Genomic DNA, 13,258 nt, shown 5'->3' on the forward strand with positions numbered 1-13,258 from the left:
GGGTGTGGACACTGGTTCGAGCCGGGCCTGTGTATTGCGACCCGGTAGGCCCATTCTACCCTTACCTGCCCTGATCCAGCTTCCAGATTTAAAAGCTGTGGCAGCCACTGCTGGAGGAACGCTGTAAGCTGGCCTTCCTCTTCCCGTTCGGGAAGGCCCAGCAAACGACGACCTCGATTATTGAGGTCATCAATGTGATTCTCTAAGGTCTGGACTCACTGTTCGAGAGTCCGGACCTGATCCATGGCCGATTGTGCTGTAGTTTCGGAGGTCGTGGCCTTTAACTCCGCCCCTCCGACTCGGCGCTCGATCTCCTTAATGTCTCGGTCATGCTTCTGCAGTGCGGCCGAGAGTGAGTCCCATCGATTTTGGGACTCCTTGATAAAAGCATCGATCTTCGCATCCAGCTTGGAGATCATGTCCACAAGGCTTGTCACTGTAGGTAAGTCCCCCGGGGCGGCTGCGGAAGCCTCAGCTGCAGCTGGAGAGGGTGGGGGAGGGGTTCCTGCTTGCTGAGAGCTGCGGGGTCCCTTCCCTTTGGTCATTTTTACTAAATATTAGACTGTTTAAATGTAATACTAAGCAACTAATTAAATTAAACAGCTATTATGAATGATTTGGTGAGTGTGGTGGGTGTGGGTGACCCACTTTACCCAAGTCTTGGGAAGAGCACTATAGACTCAGACTTGCTGGGTCGCTGCCATCTTGGATCCCCCCACACATTAGAATGTTAAGTGAGCTGCTTAACCAATGAACAATTCGAAAGAATTAAAGCCCAGGATGATGTATTCTCTTCCTGGGCACCAGAATCCAATGTCAACTTCAAGAACTCTCTCAGGCCTGCTAACGTCTGGGCTTGATGAGGGTTTTAACAACAGTTGGAGCCAAAAGATGGGTAGGATTTATTGGCAATGAAGTTCAGACAACTCCAAACTATTAGTCCTTAATTATTGCTAGAATACTGGGAGACCTCCCCACTCTTCTTTGAAAAATAGCATGGGGACCTTATGAGGCTCTAGGAGAGATTTAACTTCTAATGTAGCACACTCTCAGTACGGCACTGAACTGTCTGCCCATAGTGTATACTCAGGCCTCTGGAAGTGGGCCTAAATAAAGAACCTCCAGACTTAGAGGTGAAGGTGTGCCAAAGCTACCAACCTGTACTTCTTTACACAGAGATGTTAATTACAATCCTTAGGTGAGGTTCCTCAATCTACTATGGTTCCTGACAGGACATTCCAATTTGTTAAGATCCCAGATGAGAAGAGATGAATTGGCTTTCCTTCTTTATTCCTCGGTTGGTCACAACAAGATTTATTTTGAAAATACCCCTTCCCTTGTGTTCACATTTCTCTCAGACCAAGTGAATTGATGTTTTAAAAGGAGACAATTTAGGCAGATTTTTTTCCTGAGTTAACAAAAGGGTGAGCTAAGTAAATGCAAACAGAAATAATAAGGACCAAAGTCCAAAAAAGATACACAGATCAGTTTCTGAGTCCTTGTGAAGAGTAGACAATAGAACATTCCTGATGAAGGGATCCTGCCCGAAACATCGATTTTCCTGCTCCTCAGATTAGATTATATTACTTACGGTGTGGAAACAGGCCCTTCGGCCCAACAAGTCCACACCGACCCGCCGAAGTGCACCCACCCAGACCCATTCCCCTACATTTACCCCTGCACCTAACACTACAGGCAATTTATCATGGCCAATTCACCTGACCTGCACATTTTTGGACTGTGGGAGGAAACCGGAGCACCCGGAGGAAACCCACGCAGACATGGGGAGAATGTACAAACTCCACACAGTCAGTCGCCTGAGGCGGGAATTGAACCCGGGTCTCTGGCGCTGTGAGGCAGCAGCGCTAACCACTGTGCCACCGTGCCGCCCAGATGCTGCCTGACCTGCTGTGCTTTTCCAGCACCACTCTAATCTTGTCTCTGATCTCCAGCATTTGCAGTCCTCACTTTTGCCTAATAGAACATTAGAGCTGTTACATTGAATGGTACTGGCAGCATTGATATTCATTGTTGAAAATTGACTTAAGGTCCTTGGCTCATTTACAGGTCGACTTAAATAATTTTGCCCGGGCTCCTTTCAATCGTAGCTGCCACTCAACATGAGTAAGAGCGTTTTACCTCTTTTACCTGCAATGTCTGGGTGTCTAATTGCTGTTTGGAAGTTGTGACCTTTATAACACAAAAGTCACCGTATTAGTGTGTCAGGCCACTAACACACTGAGGAGAAAGTGAGGACTGCAGATGCTGGAGATCAGAGCTGAAAATGTGTTGCTGGAAAAGTGCAGCATGTCAGGCAACATCCAAGGAGCCTGACTTGCAGTTGACAGCCTGAAGAAGGGCTCATGCCCGAAACATCGATTCTCCTCCTCCTTGGATGCTGCCTGACCTGCTGCGCTTTTCCAGCAACACATTTTCAGCACTAACACACTGACCTGACTTGCAGTTGACTTTGTAACTCTGCTTTTTTGTATATCCCTGGAAGGGTAAAGTGTTAACCTGTCTGCAGGAGAGGGGAGATGATAATCAGCCTCTTGTATCTCCTCCTTGTTAGGCTTTCTGTTTGAAATTTCCCTGAATTGGCACAAGTGTGACATTCAATGGATTCATGAAGGATTTGACCAGACAGTCGCTGTGAATTTACACCTGCAGTTATCTTTTGGCTGTAGCTAATCCCTTTTTAAAAAAATAGATGTCAGAATTAAAATTTCAGCATGTCCATTAGTACTCTGGGGTTCTGGGGTGTTATCATTGCATTACTCCTGGCAGGATGAATAAAATGAGATCCTTTCACATTTCATTTCAAAGGATGAAAAGTACTTAAATATATAAAGCATGCTCACACATACACATTTATTCTCTTTCTCTTGGCCATTTATCCTTTCAGTTCTAAGAGAGCTCTTTAGATTTTGGACAGGTTGTCTGCAATTACAATCAATGTGGGTAATGTTTTGGTGGGAAGGAATAAGCATCAGTGAAATAATCTGGAATCCTGGCTCTTAATATTGCTCACAAACGTTAATGGGCTGTAGTCAGTTTAGACTCTGGTCTCCTACACCAATATTGAAGATAAATCTCAAAATGGTTGTCAGCCAGCAATATATCAAATGTTTCCTTCTCCACTGTGGAGCACCAAACCTGATTTTTTTTTGTGTAGAAATGCCTTTAAATCTCTCCATTCTAGACTTGTCTTCCTAAAGTGAGACAGCCCTTAGCATCATGTCCCTTGTGTAAATGGCTACTTTAAATGTTTGGTTAAGGTTGGATCTCCGAGCCCATCTCACTTCTTAAAATAGTCTCTAGTTATTCAAAACTAATTGGAATTTTTCAGTCCGTACTACTTTTGCTGAGGTTTGGGGTGAACATTCAGGAGAATCCACGCACTTTTCCAGCATCTTCATGAATTCCTATATCGTTGTGGGAATAGGGAGCAGTGCTTTACCCAGCACAGTCCTGTGACGTACTCATCCTGGACTCACCCTGTCCAGCTCTTGCAGTTGCTCCAAGTGAGTTTTGCAGGTACTGCTGTGCACTGGCAATTCAGCTACGTACATTAAACTATTAGCTAAACCTGTCACTGTCTGGACCAGCAGCTTTTGAAAGGTGGATGTGCCATTTCAAATCCAAATGGTTTGACTTGACACTGGGATAACCTGTCCAGAGTTAATGAAAGCAGAAATTTCCTTCCATGGGCAGTAAAGGGAATGTGCCAGCAGTTCTTGAGTAAATCTCTCTTGATGTGTAGGTTGCTTTATCCATCCAATCAGTGCAATCAGCCAGTCGGTATAATAATGGGTGTCAGCTCTGGACACTGTATTGACTTTCCAGTTGACAATGCACAGCCATGTGGAACCAGCTGGCTTGGGCAGAAGGAGCTGGGGAACTCCACCTACTGCTGCAGGGCCCTATCCATGCATCCTCGGACAATAGGTTAATCTCCTCCTAAATATGGATCAGCTTCTCAGGGTCTCGCCTATAGTAATGTTGCCCTATGGGACCGGCCTCTTTCCCATCCACACCACGTAGACCCAGGGTGATGCAGCCTGGCTGATTACCACCTAAAAACCTTCAGTTCAGTCAGCAGCCTTCTTTAGTCTTTTCAGTGCATTAAGAGTCCACTTTTGCTGCTATTGCTGGATAGCTGAGCCAGGTAATGGGGGAAGTTCAATCTGTGCCTCACCCCTGTGTCCCTCCAATTCAACCCCACTGCCACCCTCAGCCTCTAGATCAGGGTCCCGACTTGTTCAGCAGTGATATTACTTTGTGCTGTTGACACAGCCATTGCATTTTCCCCTGATCTGGGGTCTCAGCTGTATAATCACATCCCCACATTTATGGTCATACAGTCACAGAGATACACACCAAGGAAACAGATGCTTCGGTCCAACTCATACATACCAATCAGACATCCAAAATAAATCTAGTCCCATTTGGCCCATATCCCTCTAAACTCATCCTATTCAAGTACCCACCCAGATGCCTGTTAAATATCGTAATTGTCCAGTCTCCACCACTTCCTGTGGCAGCTCATTCTATACACGCACCACCCTCTGTGTGAAAATGTTGCCATTAGGTCTCTTCTAAATCTTTCCCTTCTCACCTTAAACCAATGCCCTCTAGTTTTGGACTCCCCTATACTGGGGAAAAGACCTTGTCTATTTACCCTATTCATGCCCTTCTTGATTTTATAAACCTCTATAAGTTCACCTCTCAGCCTCCGATGCTGCAGGGAAAATAGCCCCAGCCTATTCAGCCTCTCCCTATAGCTCAAACCGCCCAACCCTGGCAACATCCTTGTAAACACTGCGTGGGTTTCCTCTGGGCACTCCGGTTTCCTCCCACAGTCCAAAGATGTGCAGGTCAGGTGAATTGGCCATGCTAAATTGCCCACAGTGTTAAGTGAAGGGGTATGGGTGGGTTGCACTTCAGCGGGTCGGTATGCACCTGTTGGGCCGAAGGGCCTGTTTCCACACTGTAAGTAATCTAAAAAAAATCTAAAAAAATCTTTTCTGAACCCTTTCAAGTTTCACAACACCCTTCTGATAGCAGGCAGACCAGAACTGCACACAGTATTCCAAGAATGACCTAACCAATAACTTTTCAGCCACAACATGACCTCCCAACGCCTGTACTCAATACACTAACCAATAAAAGAAAGCATACCAATCGCCTTCTTCACTATCTTATCTACCTGTGACTCCACTTTCAACGAACTCTGAACCTACACTCCAAGGTCTGTTTATTCAGCAACACTCCCCAGGACCTACTATTAAGGGTATAAGTCCTGCTCTGATTTGCATTTCTAAAATGCAGCATCTCATATTTATCTAAATTAAACTCCATTTGTCACTGCTTGGCCTATTGGCCCATCTGATCAAAATTCCATTGCAGTCTGAGGTAACCTTCTTTGCTGTCCATTACATCTCCAATTTTGGTGTCATCTGCAAACTTACTTACCATACCTCCCATATTCACATCCAAATCATTTATATCAATGATGAAAAGTAGTGGACCCAGCACCGATCCTTGTGGCACTCCACTGGTCACAGGCCTCCAGACTGAAAAGCAACTCTCCACCACAACCTCTGTCTTCTACCTTTGAGCCAATTCTGTATCCAACTAGCTAGTTCTCCCTGTATTCCATGAGATCTAACCTTGCTAACCAGTCTCCCATGAGGAAGCTTGTCGAGTGCCTTAATGAAGTCAATACAGATCACATCATTTGTTTTGAATCATTCCCCTCTCACCTTAAACCTATGTCTTCTAGTTTTGTACTCCCCCACCCTGGGAAAAAGACCTTGTCTATTTACCCTATCCATGCCCCTCGTGATTTTGTAAACCTCTATAAGGTCATCCCACTGCCTCGGATGCTCCAGGGAAAATAGCCCCAGCCTATTCAGCCTCTCGCTAAAGCTCAAACCGCCCAACCCTGGCAACATCCTTGTACATCTTTTCTAAACCCTTTCAAGTTTCACAACATCCTTACTATAGGAGGGAGACCAGAATTTCACACAATATTCCAAAAGTGGCCTAACCAATGTCCTGTATAGCCACAACATGACCTCCCAACTCCTATACTCAACACACCGACCAATAAAGCTAAGCATACCAAACACCTTCTTCACTATCCTGTCTATCAGCAACTCCACTTTCAAGGAACTATGAACCTGCACTCCAGGTTTATTGAAGGGAATGGAGTCTTTGAACTCCTGAGGGAGACTTATTTCACACAAGTCCTTTCTGTTGTAAATGTCCACACCCATTGGTCAAAAGAAAATGCTTTAGCCTTTCAACTTCCAGCTTTGTCTGGTCAGGCCCTTTCCTGAGGAGACAGAATTTCAAATGGTACTCCTCCAGTACTGGTACCTGCTTAGACAGCTATTTCTTATTGGCTTGTTAGCAGGATCTCTTGCCTTGGGCAAGAGGGAATAATCTTTGTGAGGTTTATGCTGCAGCAATAAGGAACAATGTTAGACTAGCCAGCTGATTGGAAGGGATAAGACCATAAGAAATAGGAGCAGGAATAGGCCCTTGAGCCTGTCCTTCCATTCATAAAAGGAAGGCTCCTGTTGCTGGCTCCTTAAACTTAGGAACTAAATCCGGATTTCATTAAGATTCCTACTCCTCAGTTCGAGCTGTTTTAGTTCAAATTCCCTTTCCAGAAATTCTCTCTCCTTGCTCTTTCTTATTGTTCTTATTTATCTCTCTCTTCTCCTTTTCTCTTTCTTTTTCGTTCCTTCTCTTTTTCTTGAAATTCTAATTTCTGCCGCTACTATTTTGATCCCTCCATCACTACTCCATCTGGTTTATCAGTTTCCACATGTATACCATCAGCCATCTCTTTTAAAATTGGGGTTTCCCTGCTTTTTGGGTAGAATTATAATTCCAAGTACTTTGTTGGATTTTTTTTCACTGTTCAAAGTACAGAACTCCCATATCTTCAAAAGTAGCTTTCTCTAATTTAGTTAAAAATGCACTGGGAATTTCTACACTGTACCAGTGGAAAGTCTCATGCAGATTCCCATTTTAATAATTCTTCTAAATTAAAATTTATCAACTTTAATGATTTATTTTTGTCTGTGGGTTCTGGACGTGGGCACTTTGTTGTTTGGCACGTCCATAAGGACTCTCACCGACGTTTACAGATGCACCATAGAAAGCATTCTGTACGGATGCATCACAGCCTGGTACGGCAACTGCTCTGCCCCGGACCAGATGAAACTGGAGACAGTTGTGAACACAGCCCAGTCCATCACACACGCCAATCATCCATCCATGGACTCCATCTATGCTTTTTGCTGCCTTTGAAAGACAGCCAACATCATCAAAGACCTCTTCCACCTTGGTTATAACCTATTCTAATTTCTTTCACTGGCAGAAGATACAAAAGCTTAAACACACATACCAGGTTCAAGAACAGCTTCTTCCCCGCTGTTATTAGACTGCTGAATGGATCTCTCAAATTTCAAATCTAGTGTTGATCTTGCTTTTTGTGCACTTTCTCTGGAGCTGTAAATTTGTATTCCTCGCTCTGTTCAGTCACTCTACGATCTTTATTTGTTATGATATGCCTGAACTGCACACAAAATAAAACTTTTCACTGTACTGAGGTACAAGTGTCAATAATAAATCAAATCAAATCAAATCAGATTATGACCAGACCCCAGACAAGGATTCTGAAATGATTACAATTCCAAATGGGATACCCCTAATGGTTAAACTCCTGGCTGAGGAGAGGTAAAGTGACTTCCCGTCTTCATTCACTGCCTCTCTTAGATAATTGCAACAAGGTTCATTTAGAAAGATCACATCGTTATTGTCACCAACACACCCTCCTAGACCGCATTAATTTATATTTTAAAAGGAACCGATTTAACATGGCCATCTTGTGTTAACAAAAGAGTGTGTTTATTAATGACTAAATGTGAGATAAAATCATAATGCAACAAACATAAACGCAGTTTAGAAAGAAGACATGTGCCCAAAAATAGGTTTAGAAAAGCTATATGGCTCAGTCTCAGTGTTATTTATGAAGTATAGATAATGGGACATTATGATAGTTACCGTGGATAGCACTCATAGCATTAATGCTGGTCATTGAACATCCATTTTGAGATCCTTGGCTTATTTGCAGATAGTTTGCACATTTCTTGATCTGGTTCCTTTCAAAAGTGGCAGCACCCAGAGCCAGAGAGAATTGTTTCTCTATTACCTGTAGTGTAGAGGTGTTTAACGGCAGCTCTAAAGCTGTGGCCTTCTCACACTTAACACTTCCCTCCCACCTATCCGCTCCACCCTCCACTCCGACCTATCACCATTACCCCCACCTATCCGCTCCACCCTCCACTCCGACCTATCACCATTACCCCCACCTATCCGCTCCACCCTCCACTCCGACCTATCACCATTACCCCCACCTATCCGCTCCACCCTCCACTATTTTTTAACTTTTAAAGACTCCATGTTGGCATGGAAAGTTCAGTACGTCCGTAAGTACTTTGGCATTCTGATCTGTTGTCATGACACTTCACCTCTGTTCTTTCGAAAAGGAAACTGGACCATAAGTGATTCCAAACTATCACTGACCTAACTCACCCTTACCTGTCCCTAGAAGTGAGCTAGCAAAACCCTTAGCTGTACCGAACCAGGACATGTACCTAAAGGAAATGCCATCGCTCCTTTTCAGGCAAAATAAGGATGGGCAATAAATGTTGACAATGCCACCACATGCTGAGAATGAGTGAAAAGAAAGGGAAAGTTATCTGTAGCCAGGAGACAGGACTCTGTTAAGAACGTGCAAGACGCTGCTGTGGAATAACACCCACAGTTGTTTGTATGGCTCTTCTATGAACAAGCCCACCTGCGTCTGCTTTTCTTGAGACATTTGTGATTACTAACATAGTATATTTCTTTCTTTATCTCCTCCCTTTCCTACAGTAAAGATAGTGCTCACTCGAGCGTTAATGATTACAGCAGACATTCTGGCAGGCTTTGCACTTATTATATTAATGTTTGGATTGGACTGTGTGAAGATTCTAAGAGACGAACCTCAGATCAAATTAAGGATCTGTTACATGGCAGGATTCATTTTTGGAATAGGAGGTAAGTCTGATTCATTTGACTGGTTTAATAACATATTTTTTTAAAGGTGTTCGATCGTATAATTGTAGAGTAATCTCCCAGAGTGTAGCTGGTCTGGGCAGGAATGTGCAGTACAGGTGAGGAAGTTGTATTGTTGCTGTCTACGTTTGGTGAGCTGGCTTTAGGTTATAGGTATGCAACTATTCTAGATAGTGAGTGGTAACAGCAGTCAGTTTTGGTTTCTATCCCTCCTGCACACTGTAGACATTTGTTAAAGACAGCATTAAATTTTGTCGCTATGTCCTCAATTGACAACTGGGGCTTCAGTTAGCTTGGATGCTGGCTTGATGCAGTGCAGGAGGATGGTAGCAATGTGGGTTCAATTCCTGAACTAGTTGAGGTTACCATGAAGATCTCTCGACCTCTCCCCTTGCGTGAGGTGTGGTGACCTTCAAATTAAACTACCACAGGATGCCTTTCTGTAATGAGAGTGCAGCCTTGGTAAGACTATGGTACCTTTACCTCAATTGTCAAATAGTGTAATGGCTTACAAGCCTGGCTTTTATGATTGATGCATTAAAGTAACATTAATCCGAAAGTTTAAGTTTTCCTGATAGGAGTCAGAATGGTTTTATGGCCAAATTGTCAGGATTATAATCCATCAGAAGACACCAATTTGGGGAGATAGAGAAAGAAGTTGTTGGAAATAGCTTATATATACATTTTATTACCTGAAAAAGACATTGGGAGAATTTTTATGTAACAGCCAAAACAATTGATGTGGTGACATAAATTACCCTTTGATTTATTGTACAAGCATCAACAGCAAGATAAACCAATTAGATAGAGAGGAGCAGTTTGGTTGACTTGAAACTTGTCCATCTAATGATCAGGCTTTGGAGTAAGACCTTAAAATGCATTTCCATTGTTATAACTTAGTTTCCTCAAAGCCAATTTTTAAAAATGTCATGGTTGACATTTTCAGTTTCCAGCTACTTTCTTAATTAGCCTGTTCAGAGATATTATTATGCACCTCTGGAGCAATTGAAGTTTGAACCTTGATCAACAAGCTCAAAGGGAGGGACACTATCACTGCACCAAAAGAGTCCTTCCTGATGTTTTTTAAGCTTGTTAAGATTCTGTCAGTGTTGAGGGTGGTCAAGATCACCATTGAAGAAACAGCAGGTGGAAAGATGTACCCAGTTGTCGTAAGAAGACAGATTATTGGTTATGAAAAGAAAATGTGGTTGTTAATGTAAAGACAATGAGGCACACAGTTAGAATTCCACCTGGTCGGGCAGTGGAAGATTGTGGGGTGGAAACATGGGGTTCTTATCATCCAAAAACTGCCTCTTGTCATTGGTAAGCCCTCAATCAGATGGGATATACTGTACTGACATGGTTATTGTCTATCTGCAGGAATTCCAGGAATGATCGGTTCTGTGTGGTATGCCGTGGATGTGTATGTGGAGAGAGCGACACTGGTACTGCAGAATGTCTTTTTAGGAATCCAGTATGAATTCGGTTGGTCTTGCTGGTTGGGAATGGCTGGGTCAACAGGCTGCTTCTTGGCTTCTATCATGTTAACCTGTTGCCTTTATCTTTTCAGAGGTAAGCTGAACCAAATGTACCATGTCCACGTTAATGTTCCCTCTTTCTTTGTTGAGAGCGCTGAGTCTTATTCTTCAAGCACCACTCATCTTTGAGACATTCCCCACGTGTTAGCATTTGCTCTGGGTGGCATGGTGCCTTAGTGGTTAGCCCCGCTGCCTCATAGTGCCAGAGATCTGAATTTGATTCCACCCTTGGGCAACTGTCTGTATGGAGTTTGCACATTCTCCCTGTGTATGTGTGGGTTTCCTCTGTCAGTCCAAAGATGTGCGGGCTAGGTGGATTAGCCATGGGAAATGCAGTGTTACAGGGATATGATAAGAGGGTGGGTCTGGGTGGATGCTATTCAGAGGGTCTGTGTGGAATCAATGGGCTGAATGGGCTGTTTCTGCACTGTAGGGATTCAAGTTAGGGCCAGGAGCAGAGTGTTTTGTTGTTTAAACTTGCTTCACCATTATTTAAGATCATGGCTTACCTGAGTTGTGTTACAGATTTCACATTCCCAACAGTTCCCACAATAAACAGTGATTTCCCTGCCTAACAAGAATCTAGCTATCTCTACCTTAATAACATTGAAAGAATCCTGCTCCTACGGCAGAGAGTTCCAAAGACACACATCTCCGTGACAGAAAAGAAATACTCCTCTTTCTATCCTCAAAAGGGTGAATTTTAATACAATTTTCCCTAGTTCTGGGGATTCACCCATTAGAGGAAACATGACAATCCAGGATCTTATGAACTTCAATTGAGTCACCTCTTGCTCTTTAAAGCTCCAGTGGAAACAAGCCCAGCCTGTCCAACCTTTCCTCATGGGACAACCAGCGACAATAACTGTCAACAGGCTATTTAAAAAGAGCCAGTCAGATGCTTTACACACGTACACCTGCAGGCACACTCACAATTTACAGCCACAGTCAGGGCAATCTCCTGTGGTGCAGTGTTTAAATCTCTATCACTGGCTCAGAAGGTTCAAATCTCGCTTTGCTCCAGATGTGTGTTATAACACATTTGAACAGTTGGATTAAAAAAAATCTACACTCGTTGTCATTGGATTACAGTCAGGGATACAGACTTGTGTAGTTTCTTTCCCCATTTTTTTCCAGACCATGGTTACAACATCAGAAAACTCAAAAGTACCTGTAACCTTACCTAGCTGCCTGGCTCATTACATTTCTGAAGGAGGGACTCTTTGTTTTTGTTTTAAGTCTTTAAATTTTGCAACATTGTAAAGAAAAAGAAAATATTGCATTTCCTGCTGTTGTTTCAATTCTCGTTGGGGCACTTTGAAACTTAAAATTTAAAGGACTTGGCCATTTGGGACCGAGCTAAGGAGAATTCTCTTGTGTATCTTTGAAATTCTCCGACCTGGAGATGGAGTTGACCATATTGAAGACAATTATCCATCGATTTTGGAGTATTAAGCATACCTATTATGGGAAGGTGGAAGATCAGTCATGATTGCACTGAATGGTGAATCCAGCTTTAAGGTTTGAATGATCTACTCCATATTTGATTATTATGACCTTATAATCTAAATTCATCCCTTCAGTACGCAGAGCAACTCTGCACAGTAGAAGTGCTCACCGTTTCTGTGCTCAGGATTACTCTGGCACAAATTATGGGAAAGACATTGTATTGAATACTCAAAGGCAGTTTCATATTATTATTGCCCATGCTTATTTAGAGGGAGTCACTGACATTAGACAGGACTTCTGATGGGAGATTCGGGACATGTTTCAAAATAATCGGGACAGCTCCTTGTGCAATTTTCTGCTTGCACCTTTTGAGGTTATTAGGAACTGGCCTAACCTAAGAGGAAAATTAACCCCGTGCACTCTTTCTTTTTTATTCTATTTCCTCGAACAGATTTGAGAACGGCCCGATACAATCTATCCTTCTATCAGTATGGGAGAACAGCCACTGGCAAAATGTACGCCATGGATTCGCGTGTCTAGAAGCTTCTGTTCTAGAACTGTCTACCAGAGTTCCATACAGCAGCTTCTCCTGTCTGTCAAGGACATATGATATCCTTAAAAATAAGGTGAAAGGCTACATATTGCAGCTGGTTTTAATTGTCAGTGCTATTGAATTGTTTCGTTGTGTAACACTGAATCGCCAAGTGGAGGCCCTGATGTAGTTTAGTCAAATGCAATCATCAAGTGAAATCACAACTTTCTATTTAGAAGAATAAATTGTTTTAATAAATCCTTTTCGTGTAGTTGTGATGAAAAGCCTGATATCACGTGACAAAAAGAATAAAACAAGCCTTTGGAAAGTGTCAGAGTTTTATACTTCACATCTGTGTAGTGCCTGAAGTAAGTTGTAAATGAATGGACATGCTAATTGTTCAATGGAATGTTAAGGAAGGTAATGAAGCAGAAATATCATGAAAACTGCTGCCCATAGGGTAGAAAGGGTCTCTTGAACCTTGATGCCAATCACTGTCAAGGGCAAAGATTTGACTGGTAAGTAATCTGTACTATTTGCAAAATGCTACTTCTAGACTTTTCTCCTAAAGTACAAATATAGTAAAGGCTGTAAAGAGTAG

General features: G+C 42.9%; 1 protein-coding gene across 2 annotated transcripts in view; it reads left to right on the top strand.

Moving 5' to 3' along the window:
• The window catches only part of LOC122540216 (claudin-16-like), a 39,289-nt gene extending 26,301 nt beyond the window's left edge, over positions 1-12,988 (top strand). For both annotated transcript variants that reach the window (XM_043675603.2, XM_043675602.2), the window contains 3 exons: positions 8,956-9,120; positions 10,519-10,710; positions 12,577-12,988. In XM_043675603.2, coding sequence (XP_043531538.1) covers positions 8,956-9,120; positions 10,519-10,710; positions 12,577-12,665 — 446 coding nt within the window. In that variant the 3' untranslated portion in view covers positions 12,666-12,988. The remainder of the gene's footprint in view (positions 1-8,955; positions 9,121-10,518; positions 10,711-12,576) is intronic.
• The last annotated feature ends 270 nt before the right edge of the window (positions 12,989-13,258 follow it).

Source organism: Chiloscyllium plagiosum, unplaced genomic scaffold, assembly GCF_037043375.1.
Source record: "Chiloscyllium plagiosum isolate Xiang-an unplaced genomic scaffold, Cpla_swu_hap1 HiC_scaffold_37, whole genome shotgun sequence".
NCBI classification, from domain to species: Eukaryota; Metazoa; Chordata; class Chondrichthyes; order Orectolobiformes; family Hemiscylliidae; genus Chiloscyllium; species Chiloscyllium plagiosum.